The sequence below is a fragment of the Gymnodraco acuticeps genome, unplaced genomic scaffold (genome assembly GCF_902827175.1).
Source record: "Gymnodraco acuticeps unplaced genomic scaffold, fGymAcu1.1, whole genome shotgun sequence".
NCBI lineage: Eukaryota > Metazoa > Chordata > Actinopteri > Perciformes > Bathydraconidae > Gymnodraco > Gymnodraco acuticeps.
The window spans coordinates 248,534-270,600 of NW_022990311.1; the positions used below are offsets into that span (position 1 = coordinate 248,534).

Below are 22,067 nucleotides of genomic sequence, written 5' to 3' on the forward strand. Positions count from 1 at the left end.
ACTGTTGCATTTATATTTTATCAAAATAGATTCATGGCTAAAATTTGACATCAGGGATATTTCTGATTATAACTATAGTCAAAAATGGAGTGTTTTAAACTCCAAAATGTTAATTGTATGTGTACATTAGGTTTATTTACAATAATATGAACAGCTAAAAAGGTGTATCCAAGATTTGGGTTATGATTGATATACTTTATAGACAGGACTAAAGTAGCTGAGAGAAAGACAACGCAAAGGTTACGTTTATATGAAGCCATTCGGTTTCTGCACCAGAAGGTGGCAGCATAATAAAAGTGGTGTTGCACTAAAGTGTCAGTAAGGCACTTTAATATTACACCATCTTAGAGTGAGAAAGAATTGAGTATATAAACTGATTGATGAACGGCCAGGACCTGACAATCTGCATTTTCTTTCTTCATGTGTTGTGTACCTGGTTCTAATCTGTTCACCAAGTCTGATAAAGGCAATGCGCCTGTTATTAAGCCTGTTGTGTACTTTGCCCCAGAATACTGTAATATGAATGATTAACGCTTTACTAGGATTGTTATGTAAGTTATTGGTGACAGGTGAAACAAGCAGCCACTAGAGGAAGAAGAGAAATATTGAATGTGTTTTGAGGGCCTTTAATTAAAAAGTGCACTATTCCAGGAAGTGGAGATCTTCTCCTACGTGTGTGTGTGTGTGTGTGTGTGTGTGTGTGTGTGTGTGTGTGTGTGTGTGTGTGTGTGTGTGTGTGTGTGTGTGTGTGTGTGTGTGTGTGTGTGTGTGTGTGTGTGTGGTGTGTGTGTGTGTGTGTGTGTGTGGTGTGTGTGTGTGTGTGTGTGTGTGTGTGTGTGTGTGTGTGTGTGTGTGTGTGTGTGTGTGTGTGTGTGTGTGTGTGTGTGTGTGTGTGTGTGTGTGTGTGTGTGTGTGTGTGTGTGTGTGTGTGTGTGTGTGTGTGTGTGTGTGTGTGTGTGTGTGTGTGTGTGTGTGTGTGTGTGTGTGTGTGTGTGTGTGTGTGTGTGTGTGTGTGTGGTTGGTGTGTGTGTGTGTGTGTGTGTGTGTGTGTGTGTGTTGTGTGTGTAACGGAGGGCTGTAAGTAACAGTAATACTTTATATGACAGTAACGGCCCTCTGACAGACACCATTACATGCATTCAGTTTGTAGGTAGTAAACATTTTTTAATTTTGAAACATCATATTTTCTGTGCCTGTATTTTTCCTAAGCAAGTTTCTTTTTGGTGTAAACAGAAAGAGTTGTGGAGGGGGGGGGGCAAACTGTGTAAAGCAAAACAGCCTACATTTAAAAGCTGATTACTATATTTATCCATTATTACATAGAAAGAAAAATAATCGCCAACTATTTAAGTCACAGATTACTTGGATAATTATTCCTTTAAGCGTTTTTTTGGGCAAAAAATTGCAGAAAATGCAGTCTTTTGCTTCTTAGATATAGAGATGAATTATTTTCTGAATATATTTGGGTTTTGGACCGACAAAAACAAGACATTTAAAGAAATGTTTACATTGCCTTGGACAAATTAATACTTGATACAACTACATTATTTGTGCTTTATTATTGTACATTACAAATAAGTACATGTTTAATTAGCTAGATATATACATAACTGCAACGGTGCAGTTTCAGAGGGTCTATAAAAAAACATGCAAAATGAAACTGAATTTGTCAAATGCAAAATGCTCTTTGGTATCTCTTAGTATGGGATATCAGGTCAGTGCAGGCAAATACCAACATTTTCCAAATAACTGCAGGTGGGTGTAATCTCTCACACGCACTTGCTTGAAGTTTCTTGTTTCGTTTCCACCATCGGCAGTGCAGAAAGGGGTATTTGGCCTTTGGGGGGAGGAGGGGAGGGGGAGAAATAGAGGAAGTGAAAATGAAATCCAGTTCAAAGATCGTCTATAGTTGAGACGATCGTGAATTTAAAGGTGACGTGCAACAACATTAACATGAACCTTTCTGTTGGTCGCTTGTTAGCAGACCCTTCACACGATGGCAGAGCGAACAGGTGCAGGCAGGGCCCATAGTGATAGCCCTATAGTTTAAATCTACTACCCACATATAAACATATGGAAATGGGTTACTATTTTTTTTTTAAATGGTAAATGTATTTAGGAACCTATCAATGTGATTTTAAGTGGGGGTGGACCTCAAATCCTCTAGGGGGTCCAGGGGCATGCCCCCCCAGTAAGATTTTTAAATGCGTCAATCTGGTGCATTTTGAGGGGAAAATAAAGAGACTAGATCTATGGAAACACCTATATGAAACAGAACTGTATACATTTCAATAATCATAAATTCATGGCCATAACCAATAACATACCATTTCCAATATGAAAAAAACACTGAAACTTGTTTATTTATTTATTTTTGGTTCATTTATAGTTGTGAGTGTGTCTGTGCTCCTGAATCAGCCTCTCCTGTCTCCCTCCTCCCTTCTCCTCTTTGAGACACCAGCAAAGACTAGTTTTAGCCCTCAACAAGTTTTAAAAGTGTATCTTACCTTTTTTCACCTAGTTAACTTTTTATTTTTTATTCATGCATATTTGACTAATCACTACCCTCTCAAATGGAAATGTGTGTTTACATAAATGGTGACCACACCGTTTGAGACCCACTGAGAACTTAGACTAAGTTAACTATCTAAACACTCAGAGAGTCCTTTACCTCACCTGAGCTGAGGTTAGGACACACAGAGACCAATCAAGGGCTTTGATTTATGATCTGTATGACAGTGGCCATATCGGCAGGCCACATCATGTGGACAGCCAGTCACCCTGTGTGAGGCAGGCCACTTAACAGGGACTGGGTACAGGAGGCGTAGAGCGAGGGATTATTGTCCACAAGTTAATCAACCGCAGATACAAATACAAAATACGACGAATACATTTTTTTTTAAAAAAGGGTCGCAAAATATACTTGGGCGGCGGTTAATATACCTGGGCGGCCCGCCCAAGTAGTCTATGTGTGGGAAACCCTGATATTATCTTGTAGCCTATTGGCAATTAGCAGGTTCACATTTGCATAAAGCAGTATTGAGTTACTATATATCTCAGCAATGTATATGCTAAAACAACACAGGTACATTACATTTGATCAGAATACAGGTTATTGCTATGGTAGTTTTGCACAGACAAGAAACACAATCGACATGATGGCTGAGGTACAGTCGCCCCATCATGTGATAGGCTTATAAAGGCTTTTGTGGTTCCAATAAAATTGAGCAGAGTGAGCCCTCTTCGCTTGGGATTTCCTCGGGAGCGCGCACGCAGCCAAGAAACTTCCGCCACGCAGCTCGCGATAGCCCCAAAGCAAGAGCCCGAGTGCAGGCAGGAGGGGGATTTCCAGCTCGAGCCCCCACTTCCCGAAGCAGCCGTTGTTTTGCTTTCGATCTGAATACAGAAACAGAGAAAAACGACGGCCATACTTTCCCTTTTTCTACTTTAAACCACCGATAAGTGAAGTTGTATAATTGGAGCTGCGCGTGTTGTTGTGACAGCAGGACTGCGAGGCTGCAGGCCGTCCAGACTGATAAGGTAACATCTTATTTCCGCATGTTAACGCTACTGACTTCCCGCAGGACGACATGACGGCTGCCGGCCCCCTGTGTAAGTGAAAGTGGTACTGTAGTTTTTCTCTGCCGTTTGTTGACGAGGTATGGGATTTATTTTCACTTTTGACTCGCATGTTTTGGGGTCAGCAGTCAGCACGCTGGCAGATAGCACTGTTAACTCTTGACTTAACGCCACTGCCAAATCCAACTTTAATACCTAACAAACCTGCTGCTAACACTTACCTAAAGTCAAATATCATATAGAATATGGCAATTACTAACACTTGCTAACATGTATCAAAAGGACTCTTGGTTGCAAATGTCACATTTTAAAGGTATTTTGGTTTGTATTTAGTTATGCGAGTAAAATTATGTGACCAAATGTATGTTGCATTCAGGACTTTGTGCATGTGTTAGTAAATCAGAGATGTTTTTTAAACTACACTACAGCTAGTCGTGTTAAGTAACTTAGTACTTTTACTCAAGGACTGTACTTAAGCACTATTTTGAGGTACTTTACTTGAGTATTTCCATTATGCTTCTTTGAACTTCTAATCCGCTACAATCAAAGGTAAATATTGTACTTATACTCCACTGCATTCATGTAGTACCTTTACTTACTTTGCAGATATATATTAATGATAAACAATATCATCAACACTGAATAAATTCACAAGTATACCTTAAGTAAATATACAAAAGTATTACCATCAAAATATACTTGAGTAACATTTTGATGGTAGGACTACTACTTAAGTGCAATATTTGAGTACTTCTTCAACCTTTGAATACATCTAAAGTGTCATGTACTGCAACTTACACGTGTTTTAGTTGACATTTAGGAAATGAAATGTGTAATTCATATACTGTATATTTATACATGTATAAGCAGGGCAAGTCATGTGGGAACACTCTTCAAAATCATATTTGAACTTCAAATAATAATAATTACATTTGCAAGCTACTGGTGCATAGCTTGAACAAAATAGTACTAAATATCACTAATTGTGCACTCAAAAACATGTTTCCGCAACCTAACTCTTTACCTAACACATTTAAATACCATAACATACACTATTTGAACTATTGCATGTTTTAACAGGGTTTACCCCTGTGGTCCAGAATGAATGTCTCTGATTGAACACAGTTAACCTGTCTCTACTGTACGGTGGATGTTCAAATGCGTATTATTTGACGCGGTGCCATGTTACCCTGTTTGACCTGTTGTGGAGCTCAGTCTCACGTCAGTGCACCGTGTGCACCAGGGAGTGTCAGCTCACTGCCGGACTTTGAACACATCACTCTGCAGGGATCATAACTGCGCTCTTAAATCACATTTTTCATAATTTGCTCCCAAATAAACATGCCATATTTATTAATCTTTTAGTTCTTTCTCTAGTCCCTTTTGTCTCATCTTCTAAAATATGTTATTTACTATGTTTTCTTTTATTCAGACGGTATGTGGCTGTGGTTTTGATAGTGCAAGTTGACTGTCATGAACTTGGCAGGAGTCTTATCTTTACAACCGCAGATAAAAGGATCTCAACTCTCTCCTTCATTTTGCTCACAGAGGCGGTACACACCATGTTTTCTATTGCTGTAATAATAACAACCGTTCCTTAGGGTCCGTACAAAGTTTGGAAAATACTTTATCTTTTCTGACCATTTGCATGAACACAAATCTATATGACACACTACAGGAAAGAGAAAAGCATAATGCTGCTGCTTTAATAAAAAATGTCTACTCTTCAGCAAGGAAAATAGGCCTTTACAACAGTCAAACAAGTCAAAACAGAAGAGGCAAAGCTGATTAAGTAATTAAAAGGGTTAGAAACTTTGTGTCGACGGTGTCTTCCACACATGTTGCCCATACCTGTGTCTTAAAGGCTGGTGCAGTGGGATTGTTGTTGTGTTATAGTCCCTTGACTACAGAAGTCCCCACGAGGTGACAATCTTATTTGACCTTTTCACAAAGAAACAAAAAAACTGGCTCCAACATACCAGTTTGTGTGTCAATGTGTGTGTGCTCGCAGGAGACGATGCCCACAGAGAGAATGAGGATGCGGCCGTGGCTGGAGGAACAGATCGACTCCTGCCAGATACCGGGACTCAAATGGGTCAACAAAGTAAGTATACACTTTGACACACACAAAGAAACACACACACTTTTATATTATAGTTCAATAGCTGACAGAATGTAAATGTGTGTAGGAAAAGCGGATATTCCAGATCCCGTGGATGCATGCAGCGCGTCACGGCTGGGACCTGGAGAAAGACGCTCCGCTCTTCATGAGATGGGCCATACACACCGGTAACACACACACACACACTGTGCTTCTCCTTTTCAGTGGTTGACATGGTCATACTGCTAGACACCGCACCAGTTCTGTCTAAAATCAGTGAAACCTTTACTTTGCGGGACATTTAGTAAGAAAGAAATCACAATGATCACGTGTCTCAATCAGTAGGGACACAGAACGCGATTTGATTCGCCACATTAGAAGGATTGATCATTTCTAATTCACATCAAGTCTCTAGAATATTCTTTGTATGCCTCTTCTGCTTCATTATACCCACCCGGGTAGTTTGACATATTTTACCTTTACCAAATATTGCGCTTGGTGTGTTTGGGATATGGCGCCACTATGCGACTGGGATACACATTAGTATCAATTGTGCAGCCCTAAAATCTCCGTCATTAACTAAACAAACAAATTAAATGGCAAATATAAAGATAAAAGACTGCATGCAATAAAATAAGCAACAGAAACAACGGGGCCACCGTGTAGCTCAGTTGGTAGAGCTGGCAGCCCATGTTCTGGGGCTAAGGATAATGATTCTTCATGTGTGTCGGAACAAGCAGCGAGGACACCCACTGAATTATATTAAAATGTTAACAACCCATTAAATACTACACAGCAAACAGAAACACCGACAAATATAAACGTCAGCAAGAACACCTCCGCACATTACGCCCTCATCATGAAATGAAAGCCTGAATTGATCGTTTTCTGAGGTCAGAATGATTATATATTATAGGTCTATATATGTCGATACAAGGATAAGCTACTGCCTGACTCACTGCTGCTGTTTTCCTCCGAGTCTGAGGAAAGCACACATGTTGTCTGGTTTAATTAAGCTCCGTGTTTTGTTATGAAGCCGGCATTCAGGAAGCTGCGCTCCGATGGCGTGGATGTGGAGGCAACTTTTCTCCTGCAGAGTTTTAGACACCTTGTGGGGCTCGTCCTTTACTCGCTCAGAAAGATCCACACTTTGGATTTCCTAACCGACAAAAGTAACTTAATGACCAGGCACAGCTCTGAAAGAAGTCCGAGGGGTTTCCGGCTGACGTGTCAAAGCACACGCAGCGCACAGATGGAGTTGTTTTTTCTTTCCTCCAACTAATAGACTAACTCAGAATGAGTCGATTAAGACTCATTTTTAGTCGACTAAATGGGGGCAGCCCTACCTCAGGTGTTGTAGCGCTAAAGGCCCTGACACACCAAGCAGTCACCAGAGAACTCGCCGACGCCGACTGTTGCGTCGCCGTGTTCTCCTGCGTCCTGTCGCACTGGAACACACCGCAAAGACTTCAGCCGAGCACGAACTACGCATGCGTGAGTGGCAATAACTCTCCTTACCAGCAGGCGGCGGTAGTGTGTATTCATCATTCAAAAGAGGCAACAACCGGAAGACAGAGAAGAAGAACAGACTGCGTGATCTAAACAAACAACAAATAGCGCGTGCATTCCATTTTCACTCTCGTCCATCGAAAACATGTTTCGTGCGGAAGACTCAAGCAACCGTTTCCCTTCTCATGCACTGATTCGCTTGCTGAACAGCCAATCAGAGTGATTTCTTTGTCCGACTGCCTGTGGCCGACGCACGGCCGATTCAACATGTTGAATCGGCCGTGCGTCGGCCATGAAAAGCCAAATAAGGCGTGTCACGGCCGACGGTGCGGGACACACCAAATTTGAGTTTGGGTGACAGGGCACGCTTCGTCGTACGACTAACGAAAACGGCCGATTTTGGCCTGGTGTGTCAGGGCCTTAACAGCAACCGCTCTGTCACCCTGCAGAAATATCAGTGGGGAATATTCAGCTCTACACTTCAGAAAGGAAGCTAAAATCTCCTACAGTACTTAAAGCTATCAGCTGGAGACTGTTGGTGATATTATACTCACTAGCCATATTTACTCTGCTGAACAATAAGTGAACTGATTGTATCAAGTGTATTCATTTAAATAAATTCAAAAAAACAAAAAGCTCTCGTCATACCATGTTATCAAACTAAATAAGAGTGTGATAGTTTGTTTAAGGGGATTGTTTGAGGTGTCTTCCTCCACAATCGGCCATCACAAAAAAAGTACATTCTTCTAATTTTCTGTATTTCTTTGCAAAACAGTAGAAGACTGTAAGCTGGATAATATCTAAATAAAATGAGACATGAATAATGATATACCTGGGAAAAGATGGTGAGTTCTCTGTGTTTGTGTGCAGGTAAATATCAGATCGGCATAGACCGCCCTGACCCGAAGACGTGGAAGGCGAACTTCCGCTGCGCCATGAACAGTCTGCCGGACATCGAGGAGGTGAAGGACAAAAGCATCAAGAAGGGAACCAACGCATTCAGAGTGTACAAGATGCTCTCCTCCTCCGAGAGGATGATGAAGAAAGGTGAGCACAATCACTTTTCTAGATTTGATCTGTTTCTCTTATAAATACTTGTTCATAATTCCATATTTACTGAATCAATACTCTTTCCATTTATATTGTGGCTCAGTTACTGAACATTTTTATTCTTTCTGTATATTTAAGTGGAAAAGAAGAAGACCGACAAGGAGGGGAAGCCAAAAAGGAGTAAAGAGGTACATGAACACAACATTTGCTGGATTGAGTAAAAATAATAACACATAAATCTCTTGCATTTTGTATAAATCTGGAAAAAACATTACACTATGTCAGGGGTCGGCAACCTTTTTGATATGAAGTGCCATTTCAAAAAAAAAAAAATTGTTATCAGCGTGCCAACGATCGAGAATTATCAACGGGGGGGGGGGGTTGAGGAGCTTGACGCTCGTCAACTATCAGCAGGAAGGCGGGGGAGCCTCGCTGCCGGGAAGCAGTGTGTGGACCTGTCAGCGCAACTTACATGATGTTCCCGAATTTAACAAACACATTTAAATTGGTTTGAACGGCATAATAATAAGGACGATCGTCCGTTCTGTGATTCTCCAGAGCACACATGTAGAGAGAGAGAGAGAATTATAACGCGTTAACTTGACAGCCCTAATATATATATATATATCCTCGACTACGGTCTGGGAGCCGACAGGAAAGTTTGTAGCATATTATTTCGATGAGCAGATCGCAACTGGGCTTTCAACTAAAGACACAGCCATGCAAAAACTGCGGCATTTGTACAGCTCCTTATGGGTACTGCAATTAGTGAAGTGCTTTCCTCCGTGGTGAAACTATCTGCACCACGGAGGAAAGCGGCAGAAAGTCACCTGGAATTAAACAGAGCGGGGCCGCGCTGCGTGCATGGCTTCCTTCTGCAGGTAACGGGGAGACGCGCTCTGGCGGCGGTCTCGTTCAGGATCCGAAAATACAATTTAAATATTTTGCACACTTATTCCTAGTGTGCCAATGGTTACGGTGCCGCGTGCCAATGGTGGCACGCGTGCCAGGGTTGCCGACCCCTGCACTATGTTTTATTATGCTATCAATTGTGAAGATTAGCAAATTGAGACAAAACGGTTGGCAGGTTTTGTAGCTTTAATGGGTAGCGATGATGACGTTTGTATGTACGGTGGCTCTGTGGGGTCAAACTACTCTCAAAAGGCTTTTGACAAATGCAAAAAAAACAGAAAAAAGTCAAACCCGTTCCAACATCTTTATGACAGGCGTACGTTTTGGAGGGTCGAAGTATATATGATAGATGCGCATTTCATTTTAAACATGCAAGCAATTTAGTGCACTGATCAGCCAATCAGAGATCAGTGGTTCGATCCCAACCCCTGCAGTCAAGACTGTTACGGTGACTTTCGGCAAGATACTGGAAGCCACATTTGACCTCTATGTCTACAGTATTAAAGAGTATGTAAGCCCCTTTTGATAAAAGCGCCAGCTAAATAATATGTAATAAACAAATCAGCTCCGACTCCACAGCCACGTGAAAGACATGCCAGGAGATGGCTTATGTAAAACTAATAGTAACATTTGAGAAATGGCCACTTTTTCTTTTTCCAACAGAAAGGAAAAATAAACGTTCTGTTTTCTGTAGACTATCTTCATGCTTGAATTTAAGTCAAAACTGAAGGAAGATTACTCAAAGAACGTGTTGTGGCGACCCAGCACTCACAACAGGAAAGAATGAAACGGAGAGGAATCAATAAAACACAAACACAGATATAGCTGATCAGTAATTATTATTTAGTTGTTGCAACAAACAAACAATAATGGGAAGTACATCACCTGCTGCCACAGCAGCCAATCGCGGAAGTGCCCCCCGACGGTAGCAACAATCATACAGCATATATAGCCACTGCAATGAACACACACACATTTTCCCTAAGCATGTTTAACACACACACATTTTATCATGCAGCCTACCACACAAATGTCACATGTTTTCTCTCTGAAAGCTATACTTGTATATGTTTAAATGTCATCGTCTCATGACATCTTTAGGAGTAGTTAACTAACAAAGGTTAACTGTTTTTATAACCTGAGGCCTTCTCTGAACTTCCTCTACCCTCGGTGTCAGCTCACTTCAAATGAATACATCTATTGATAACTCAGAACGACCATTGTCTCTAACTGTGTGTCCCAACTCAATAACACACATCATATGGATACCATGTGATCTTTAATAAATATCAGAAATACGCTGTATTAAACATTCTGCTATAACAAACGGACCAAATTGTAAATATAAGTGAGAAATGCTTCATTCCAAGCAACATTTAACAACATTTACAGAACAGTGCTTATTTCATATTTGACAAGTTTCTTCAGCACATTCTGGTCAGTTCAGTTTCTGTATTTACATGCCTGAAATGCTTCATGGCGTTAGCGGGAATAAGCTGTTTATATTGTTACAGCTGAATACTTGAGCATAAGCTGACTAACGTTTAATTACTCCAGCCCTGCACTCGTATATAAGTTTCTCAACCTCTCGGTTAGAAGTTATTCTGTAAAGGATACTATCTTCCAACGGGCTTGTAAAAATGAACTTTCAAGGTTTTAACTACATGTTTTTGCTTTCTATGTGCTAACACAGGTCTATTCTTAATCTTTCTCTGTCTCCTCTTCCACTCTGTCCCCAGCAGGCAGGTTCTCCGTCTCCGATCAAGCAGGAAGCACTAGAGTTCACAGTGATCGACAGCGTCTCAGGTACCACACTACTGTCTTCTTTACTCATATTTCGTGGCTTCTTTTTTGTTATTTAATTTTTTTTACTATCTTTCAATAGTATTTAAAGCTGGTATTTGTGCGAAGCTTCATGTAAAGATCAGGCAACGCTAATATTATATGAATTATAGAATAACAATGAAGTGGTGGCCAATTAGGATGGTTACCAATTGGTGTGATCCAAACATTTCCCAAAAATCAACATTTATTTAAAGAAAAAGGTAGATTTCCATGTAGAATATTTTTGTTCTCAACACTCATAAGATAAAATACTAACTGACTTAGTAAGAGGAACTGTTATAACAAATGGACTAATGAGAATGTGAGATTTTTTTTTTGTATAGAGAGGCGAAATCCCGCCCTTCTACTTCCGACCCATGGGACCTTATTTCGGAAAATGTATTGAAGTCAATGGAGAGAGAAAACGTATCTTTCGATCCCGTTTGAATTGTGCCACGAATTACACATATGATCTTTGTCAATCTTAAAAAAATCATTTCCATGTCAAAACATCACAGTTTGTCGTAAAACTGTTGAAATATAAGACTATGAAAAATACGCAACTAGAAAGACTACAAATCCCAGAATCCCGGTCCTGCATGCTGGCTCTTTTACGGAACCGACTAACTCCCCTTTTGTCCATGTACAGCTCTCAACGTGCCCAGACTTGTAGTGATTTTCACCTCTTTTAATACTACTAGTGAAATGTGCCAACGTGACGGCCGTCTTGGTGTGTGGTGCGAGACGGGAGATGTAGTTCATTGAGCGGTTTCACACAAACAAAGTGTTACTTCACAGTTTTACGACACATTTTAATTTTTTTGACTTGTAAAATTATCTTTTAAATTGACAAACATCATGTGTGTAAATCGTGGCACAATTCAAACGGGATCGAAAGATAATCTTTCTCTCCCCATTGACTTCAATACATAATTTTTCCGGAAAGGGAGAGACTTCGCCTCTCTATAAATGGCTGCATTGTTGGCATCTACATAAACAATTTTGTTTTGAAAAATGCAAGAACAAACTTACTCTTAACACCAACGAAGCCAAAACCAAAGAACATTAACAGCCATTGACATACAAAAGAAGCAGCAGGGTCAGTCACAACTTTGGGAATGAACCACAGATACCTACTTTCTGTTACCCTCCTAGTTATAACACTTTACCAGTCCTCTGTCAAGTATAGTGCTATTTGAAGAGTACCTCTTAGCAAGTGATGATCTTTCCAATGGCAAAATGGATCCAAAATCTATTTTCAAACCATGCTAAAATGTAATCATTTCAAAAATGTAGTGGGATCTTTCTTCAATCCTTATTGGTTGGTGTTTTCTCTGCTGTTCCACTTGCCTCACAGAATGGTTACACATCCAAAAAGCAGCCTAGCAGCAATCTAACAGCATCATGTATGACATTAATTTATCCAAGATAACACAATCTATTATTTCAGGGTCGAGACTGGTCATAAAATATGACAACAGACATTGAAAGCTTCATTTAAAAACCACAATAGAAGCTTCAAAAGTAAAGAAAAAAGACTTTCAGTCGATCTGTTGATTATCTAGCTCAGGAACTATCTCCTGCCACAGAACATACAGTAACTGCTGACTGTTTTCGTATAGTAGTTAGAAGAATTTAAGAATTATTATCATGAAGAAGATACATTTGCTATGGAACAAAGGGACACTATATTTATCGTTTTTTCCCTTTTTTTTGCATTATTATTGCTTGTAATTGATGTTAACGGTAGTCTTTCCCTTTTTTAAGGAACTTTTTCTATCAACATAAATAAAAAATGGAAAAGATAACAATTGGTTACTTTTTCAAGTAACTGCAATACATTTAAAGGAGATCAAAGCAGTTTTATGACTTCATGAATATGTATTAACTACACTTTGATTTTCAAGGCGTACGAATATCTCTTTATCTCGCATCACTGGGAAGATTTGTAACCGGATTGTCCACACACTTGAGTCATTTTAATCAATCATTTATTTACAGCACTACAGTGGTTTCAGCCTTTCCGTCCAAACACACCCAGCGAGTGCTCGGTAGGAGACCATGTGATCACCAGCGAGCAGCTACCGTTCGTCTGTCAGACCATCGAGGTGACCACTGAGAACGAGGAGCAGACCGTAAGCTCCTCCCATTCGTACCCGCTGCAAATCTCTCCTGTGTCCTCATGCTGCGGTGAGACTACACACACACACACATACACACACACACTTTACAACCATTTGTGATAAGAAAGAGCATACATGTGCTAGTTAAATGAGAGTAATCTTGTAGAAAGAGATGCATAACCAGAGTTTTGACCACAGTTACCATTTAAAGGCACAGAGGTTACAATCTTACAAAGAGGAATCTTTCTAGGTCATGGTTAATGATGTTTGTGTTACAACACACAGCTTAATCTGGCTGACATGCACTAATCACTTCCTGTTCTGTGGTGGGGATGAGTAGAGTTCCAGGTTGAGTCGATCAATTGACCATCCCAGTTTAGATGTAGCCCCAGTGTCATGGATGTATAAGGATAAGTTCGCTAAGTTATCTCATGTCTACTGTAGCTTGGGAGGGAAAACAATATTGGCTGCTAAATTTGATAAATGAAGTTTTATTTATCAGACTACAAAGAATTACCAACTGCTCCCTGCGGTCCCTCTACATTCCTCCACTTCCTGCCGCTGAGAGACAAATTCATTGGGGGGGGCGGTTGACTGTCTGACTGAACCTACTGAACCTTCTGTAGTAACTCGTAATGCGGAAGTGGGCGTGACTATAAACTGTCTTCGAAAAAACGATAGACACCACAGGTTCAGCTCGTCACTGCTTTTTTTAAATGTGTTTTAAAAAAGGTACATAAGTATCATAAACATGTGTTTGTCACAGACCTTGCAATATAAAATCCAATGGAAGAATCGTGCGATGCTAGATGCTGACGGGGAACTGAAGCCCCCCTCTACCCTCTCTTTGAAACTACCACACACCCTTTTTTGGCATTTGAAAGGGTTAGTTCAGGATTCCCCAAAGTGGTTGGTTAATGTCAACGCTTGATTGGCTTTCAGTTCTCCATGGTTAGTCATTAGCACCCTGAGATCTGGTTGTGTATCCACCTTTCTTCTTATCCAACCAGTCATTCAGGCAGAGTGAGCTCCATCAGTTTACAGTTATAATCATGCCATCAGTTTTTCTTTGTCTCTACCACTTTCTTATGTTTCTCCATCGCTACCATGGCCTGTAGAGTCAGGGTTCAATATCAAATCATATTTTTCTTTAACATGTACTTTTATTTAATTGTGTGCAAATGTTATGTATGTAAACTCTTCATTTTGTATCTGTAACTATGTGACTTTTTACAAAGATCTACCTTAAAACAAATGTTTTAACTGCATTTCTGTATATTTGTTTTTTTGTACAGGCAGCGACACGGACAGTGACACAGAGGTGAGTCTCTCATTATACTGTACACAGGAGAGAGAGAGAGAGAGAGATGAATGGATTATTAACTGCTCCGATCTGCAGACAAACAGGTTTTTGTGTGTGTGTGTGTGTGTGTGTGTGTGTGTGTGTGTGTGTGTGTGTGTGTGTGTGTGTGTGTGTGTGTGTGTGTGTGTGTGTGTGTGTGTGTGTGTGTGTGTGTGTGTGTGTGTGTGTGTGTGTGTGTGTGTGTGTGTGTGTGTGTGTGTGTGTGTGTGTGTGTGTGTGTGTGTGTGTGTGTGTGTGTGTGTGTGTGTGTGTGTGTGTGTGTGTGTGTGTGTGTGTGTGTGTGTGTGTGTGTGTGTGTGTGTGTGTGTGTGTGTGTGTGTGTGTGTGTGTGTGTGTGTTGTTGCGAGTCACTGAGAAAAGGGAGGGCCTTGTCAGGAACTGTCAAACATTAACAGTTTGATCTGAGGTTGGCCTGTTGTAGTACTTGTACCCACAGTAACACACACACACGCTACCTCTTATCAGTGGTGAGAGTACAGAGAGAACAGAGAGAACAAAGGAAAGTAGAAACTTTCCCTCACATTCAGATTATTTTCTGTAATAAAAGGTGTCAGTGATGAATGCAGCTATTTGATATAATAGATGTAATGTTTATATGTGTACACATACAAAGCAACTGAAGCCATGAGAGGCAGTGAGGAAAAAACTAATCTGGTGAGCCATTACCTAAATCTGATTCAAATAGTTTTTTGGAATACTGTGTTTAAGAAGACTTACGGTACCCAAAACACTTCCGTTTGGAGAAACAAGCTGCAGTTTCAAAAGCAATTCAAATAAAACAACACAAATGTGCCAAAACACATGCACATGAAGCGTTCTGTATTTGCAGCGTTTGATTTATCCAGCACCTTTAACACATGTAACATTACTTCCTAGCACACAATATATGTATCTTGTAGTTCAAACTAAGTCGTGGCCATAATGAGTATTGCAACAACACCTGTTTTACTAAAGTGACATTTAAGGATTTTAAAAATAAGAATTATAATAGCAAAACCGTTTTTCACCTCTTCTGAAATCATATATATATATATATAAAGGAGAGGAAACAAATAAATCACAGAACTGGGAAATGGATGTCCAGAAAAAAAAGAAAAAAATGTCACTTGCATTCAACATGCGTCAGGAATTAGCCACAGCCTTTGTGCCCTGCTTGTGTTTTGCTTATGCTCCTCTTCTTCTTCTCTCTTTTTGTTCTTGTCCCAGGGGCTCAGTGTAGTCTGGAGGCAGGACTACAACACATCAGTTCTCAGGGTTCCCTCATGTTCTCTCCCCGGCATGGCCACCTTCGTCACCGCGAGCAAGCCCAACTTCAGGGTCACCAGCACGCGAGACCCCACCCCCCTCATCAGCTACCACACCGGGGAAGTAGACGGCTGGACGGCAGCTTACGGCCAGAACTCTGAGTCTGCAGCGACCGGCCTCACACACGAGATGCGCGCCAGTGTCATAATGAAAACCTCGGACGTGAACAGCTCCTGACCTCTGACCCCGGATGAGGGAGCATCATCACAGCTTCCAGGGCATAGGAATGACACAGAGTAGGAAAAGCAGCGCCGAGCCAAAACGGGTCGAGGTTCAAAACCTTTGATTCTTTTGTAGCTTCTCTGGGTGATGAATTCTCATTTTAAGAGGAGGAACTACTGACTGGTGGTAAAAAGTACCCACAAAAATACCATTTGTATAATACTCACGGTGGTAATTAAATTAGAATTAATAACACCAAAACTACACTTGTTTACACTCTCACACATCTGGTGCGGAATAATTCATCTCTCATTTATGCCGTTGAATGCTCACTACAAAAACCTCCATTCTCTGTAAAACCTTCTTGTTTTACACTTGCACAGAAAGTCTCACACTTTTGTGCTTCGTGAGCCCAAAGTGTCCTTAGTCCATCGTGTTTGTGCTAACACTTTAGCACACATAATGTCAAATGGAAGAAATTAGTAACTTTTATCCAATGAAAGAAAATGAACTTAAAGTTGTGAGGATGGCATAATGTTTTTGATTGCACAACCTAGTAGATGAGTGCGTTTTTATCAGTGTTTCCTTACTTAAGGTTTAAAACCGTCACCTCATATTCATCTACTCTGCTATGATTTTTAGCCGTGCACAGTTTCAACTCAAACTGATGTGTCTCAATTGGGACACTTCCCTTGATGCACTGCCATGTCCTACACTATGAACACTTCATAGCAGTGTGTGAATTTAGACCAGAGTTGTCTCACAAAGCACACACCGCTGCGCTAGTATACAGACATACAAATTAGCGGTAGCTTCTTTTCCAAACTAATATATTCGTATGCTTATTAAAGCCTGAAAAAAAAACAGTTTCACTTTTTATTGTTAGTGCTATGTTTACCGCGGCAACAACAATCGCTGCTGGTTTGCGTTGCTTCCGATACGTTGCCGAGATGGCGATCGTTGAGTGTTAGAAGTGTCCAGCGTTCCACAAAAAAATGTTGACCGTTATGAGTGCGCCCTCCAGGTACTCGCATTTTCCCATACATTGCTTTCGGACACATTTATGCACTCAAAACAGCAAGTTAAAGAATTTAAGTACAAGAACATTTGCTAATAGTTGAACACAGGAAGTTGTTTATGTATTACAGTTAACAAATCTCGCTCACATTTAGCCACACTTCCTAAGACTCCTCACAATACAGAGAACAAATCACCTGCCCTCTCCAGGCAGATCGCACTACTTGGAAGTAAGAAACGTGTTCACACCAAAGCAATGAACACTTCCTAGGAATTCATCTCTCAGTTGGCAAACCGGCTCTACCACAGAAAGCTGCTGAAAGAATCAAAGGCATGTTGTTATCAAGACTGACGAACATTGTGAAGCCCTGATTGGCCCCGCAGTGGAAACAGACGTGTGTGTGTATCCGTCTGTGTGTGTGTGTGCAGACCTCAGGACTCTACCCACCAACACACACACAGGCTAGGAACTATTTATCCTCCTCCTCTCCTCCTGGTGTTAATCATGTACATAGCTCATATGTATGAATGCCTGCAAGCCGCTTCAGAACCTTAATGACAGCACTAGTGTGTTTGAGTGTGTGTATGTAGCCTTTTTGAAGATGTGTGCCTTTTAATAACGGTGGCTGGATTCAAACTAGCCGTGCTTCAGTCGGCCATGACAGGCGCAGGTAGCTTTCAGGACATTTCATCTGCCCTGTGTGTGTTTGTGGATACCGACAGTTGTAGTGGGGAGCATGGAGGAGTGGTTAACCCTTCTACCATTGACCTAGTTAATTTAGTAACAATATATCAAACGTCCTCATATGTTAAATAACTATTTAACCTCCGTGCCTCACTTTCTGATTAGTTTGGGACAAAAATGTGTCCTTATCATAAATACTATACAGTTGCAAGAAAAAGTATGTGAACCCTTTGGAATGACCTGGATTTCTGCATAAGTTGGTCATAAAATGTGTTCTGATCTTCATCTAAGTCACAACAATAGACAAACACAGTCTGCTTAAACTAATACCACACGAACAATTATATGTTTTCATGTTTTTATTGAACACACCATGTAAACATTCACAGTGCAGGGTGGAAAAAGTATGTGAACCCCTAGGCTAAAGACTTCTTCAAGAGCTAATTGGAGTCAGGAGTCAGCCAACCTGGAGTCCAATCAATGAGACGAGATTGGAGGTGTTGGTTAAAGCTGCCCTGCCCTATACAAAATACACACCAGTTTTGAATTTGCTATTCTTAAGAAGCATTGCCAGATGTGAACCATGCCTCGCACAAAAGAGCTCTCAGAAGACCTACCATTAAGAATTGTTGACTTGCATAAAGCTGGAAAGGGTTACAAAAGTATCTCTAAAGCCTTGATGTTCATCAGTCCAGTAAGACAAGTTGTCTATACATGGAGAAAGTTCAGCACTGTTGCTACTCTCCCTAGGAGTGGCCGTCCTGTAGAGATGACTGCAAGAGCACAGCGCAGAATGCTCAATGAGGTGAAGAAGAATCCTAGAGTGTCAGCTATAGAGACTTAAAGAAATCTCTGGCACATGCTAACATCTCTGTTGACGAATCTACGATACGTAAAACACTGAACAAGAATGGAGTTCATGGGAGGACACCACGGAGGACACCACGGAGGAAGCCACTGCTGTCCAGAAAAAACATTGCTGCACGTTTGAAGTTTGCAAAAGAGCACCTGGATGTTCCACAGCACTACTGGCAAAATATTATGTGGACAGATGAAACCAAAGTTGAGTTGTTTGGAAGGAACACACAACGCTATGTGTGGAGAATCCAAAGGGTTCACATACTTTTTCTTGCAACTGTATATTTTTCCGCAGATCTTTAACCTTTCAATAGTTTATACAACAACACTGTTGATTCTAAACATTCAGTCTGGGATAAGTCAGTGAATAGGGAACGGGAATGTGGCGCCATCAACGGCAAGTCGTCCATCTTTGGAGGATACCAGCAACCGTAACCTATTAATTTACCATATACGAGTCAAAAATATGTTTTTTTAAAAAAGTGATATATTGGGACTTTTATCTAAGTTGCTCACCTAATTATAGCCTTATTATAGGAGTGGATGACAAACTTCAAATATTTTTAGAAGAAATAAACTTGCTCCCTAATCAAAATGTACGCCAAAGAAATCTTTAAAAGTGTAAAGAATTTCCCTCAAGAGGCCCCTGGGATTGTGTTAGAGGAAGTAGACATTATTTAGGAGAGATCTTAAGCAGTGTAATCATAGTGAGTGCATTGATTTTGCACAATTACATAACTGCTATAATAACAAGTAGGAATAGGGAAGTCAGGGCCAGAGAGGACTGTCGTCAGCAGAGCCCCGTTGTTTTTACGCTCCAAACGTCCTCTTATCCGTAGAGCACAGACTTCTGTGTCCTCTTGTGTGCTTATTTTGTCCACCTCTTCATTTGACATAAGATGAAATAACTAACTTGACAACATAAGTCCAAACATATACCCAGAATGATAAACTGTTCTACAATGCACTGTTGGAGAGTGTATCTGAAAGCTACTTGTGTTAGCAGCTAGAAGGCTAAAGCACGGTCTCTTTTCCCCATGCCTGCCTTAAAGCAGAGCTCAAGGGACAGTACTAAAAGTAGCAAAACAGTCGGACAAATAGGAATCTGCCAAGGTTTTTTTTAACCAAACCACTAAAAGAGACTTTACACTGGATGCACATCATTATCATGGTGAATTAATTTAAGAATCAGAGGGGGTTTGGTGAGAATGTGGAAATGGCAAATGGCTTTACCAAATATTTTCTTTAACGTGCCTCCTTATTGTTCTGCAGCGCATACTGACAGGTGGCTTATGTTTCTGTGAGGCTCCCCTTCATGATTTGATGGTTCAACTGCAGAATACACTTTAAAGGCCCTATTATGCTTTTTTAGGTTTCCTTTCCTGTAGTGTGTTGTATAGGTTTTTAGCATGTAAAATGGTCCCCCCCCCCATGATCCATGTTTTTTCCTTGTGAGCCTTTTTAGCTTCAGGAATGTTGTTGTAGTGGTCACATAGTCTCTAAACGCAAAACCCTGTGGTCGTTATGACCAAATCAGCTGTTCATTTTATTTTTTTTGTACACTCTTTGAGTGTTGCTTTGCATATAAACAACATGATCCATATTAGACATTGGAGCCAATTAATTTAATTAAATTGCATTGTTTGTGCTCGATATTGAGCACAAACAATGCGACTTGAAACTGAAAACTTGAAAAATGTAATCTTTAAACTCGTTTTTCATTCACATGGCGCCAAAAGCCAGACTAGATATAAGAAGAGATGTAGCCAGGAATAACTTAAGTGCACTTATAGGATAAGAAGTAGAGGTTTTTTTGCTTTAAATAAAAAAAAGGGACTTAATTGCAGCCAAAAGTTGATTACATTGAGATGTAATAATGTTTTCCATCATGTAGTTCCCACCTGCTTTTGCTTCGTGTGATTCACAGCCACTTCTGAGGAGTGTCTCAGCACAAAGAACAAAATGACCGTTGAGTTTATAGAGAACTAAAGAAGGTAATTGCTCAGCTCCTAAAAGGCAGCGAAGCGCGACATGTCTCCACTGTTTATTCTCTGTACTCGTTGAGCTACATGTGAGTCTACATGTAAACCTGATAATAAAGATCGTTTTGTATTTATTTTGGTGTTTAATAGACTTGATTGTATGGAGGACTAAAGCTGCCATCTTAATAAAAACTAAAATAGCAAGACATGTAATAAATGTCAAATAATTGTACAAGACATTTTTTAAATACAGTTGAACACATTTTGTTAACAGGGTAGGTAATGTTTAAATGCATTAATTACAAATTAATTTAAATACAAATATTTAATTAATTTTTATATTTCTTGACATTTTAATTTTCAAATTGACCTGCACATTTATTTGATCATTTAGGCTTTTATTCTCTATATAATCTACATTACTTAAACAAATTATAATTAATTAATTAATTTCTGCACATTTTTTCAATTAATCTGCAGAACATAAATAGAAATTTGATAGATTTATATAAATGAATATAAATTGGGAAATAATCAAAATACATTTTCAAATACAATCTTTTTTTTTTATTGACATGTTTATTTTCATATTTATTTGATCATTTAGGATATTATTCTCTCTTATCTGCAATATTTAAAAACGTTTTCTTTTAAATTAATGAATTCATTTCTGCACACACTTTCAAATTAACTGTCAGAATAAAAGTCTTATCAAATAAATGTGCAGGTCAATTTGAAAAGAAACGATTAGCACAGGAATAAAAACTCAATCTTTACCTGTATTTAATTAATTGTATAAATACAATTTAAATAATTCTAAACTGAACATTTTTATAAAATGGGGAATAATTAAATACTTTCTTTAAAAAAGAATTCATTTTTCAACTAAAACTTTTTTTTCTATTTCTTAACACATTTAATTCAAAATCCAGGCTCTTATTCTCTCTATTATCTACATTTATTTTTTCATTGGTTAATGAATACATTTCTTAACATATTTATTTTTCTTATCAACATGCACATGTATTTGATTATCCAGACTTGTATTCCCTCTATCTACATTTATTTAAATGTAATTCATTTATGTATTCATTTTCTTTATTTTAAGGAAGCTTAAGTCCTCCATATAATGATACACAGAGGGAGTTTATGTTTTCGCACTCATGAAGATCAAGTCCAGTTTTATGATTTATGAGAGACTTTGTATTTGTTGCAGTTAAGGAAGAACATAAAGTCCATTAAAGATGTTGAGGTCATGCAGCCGGTCCTTACAGGGGAAAGGGGGTTGGGACTGAGGTGTGAGATAAGAAACACAGCCTGGTTCTGAGCTGTGCAGGTTAGCACATGTAGCGCTGCATGGGGGTTAGAGTGCGGAGTGGACAACTTTTAGCGCGTGCGGTTTATCTTTCTGTCGGAGCAGATGTTTCACACATGAACACTCTGCTCTCTCAGCTAACCATAGCTCTAACTAATGTTTCAGTTTCTCTTCTCAGTTCTCAGCTCCACTTCCTGTTTGCCTCTGAGGCCTCAGTTGCATGGCTGGCCAGTTGCCTTGACAACTGCTGACCTCATGCTGTTAGTCATGGTAAACAGTTTG

The 22,067-nt window shown here is 39.8% G+C and overlaps 1 protein-coding gene across 3 annotated transcripts; it reads left to right on the plus strand.

Annotated features, from left to right (window-relative positions):
• The first annotated feature begins 3,277 nt into the window (after window positions 1-3,277).
• On the plus strand, window positions 3,278-18,057 carry irf2 (interferon regulatory factor 2). 3 transcript variants are annotated; one of them, XM_034222813.1, is made up of 9 exons: window positions 3,278-3,540; window positions 5,591-5,683; window positions 5,769-5,868; window positions 8,060-8,236; window positions 8,378-8,427; window positions 10,894-10,957; window positions 12,977-13,165; window positions 14,394-14,419; window positions 15,668-18,057. In XM_034222813.1, the coding sequence occupies exons 2-9, from the start codon at window positions 5,597-5,599 to the stop codon at window positions 15,941-15,943; spliced, it is 969 nt and encodes a 322-aa protein (XP_034078704.1). In that variant the 5' UTR covers window positions 3,278-3,540; window positions 5,591-5,596; the 3' UTR covers window positions 15,944-18,057. The 3 variants fall into 3 exon arrangements, with proteins under 3 accessions (XP_034078704.1, XP_034078703.1, XP_034078702.1); XM_034222812.1 differs by having other exon boundaries at window positions 3,279-3,612; window positions 10,891-10,957; XM_034222811.1 differs by having other exon boundaries at window positions 3,280-3,540; window positions 10,891-10,957; window positions 15,668-18,056.
• Window positions 18,058-22,067: the final 4,010 nt, after the last annotated feature.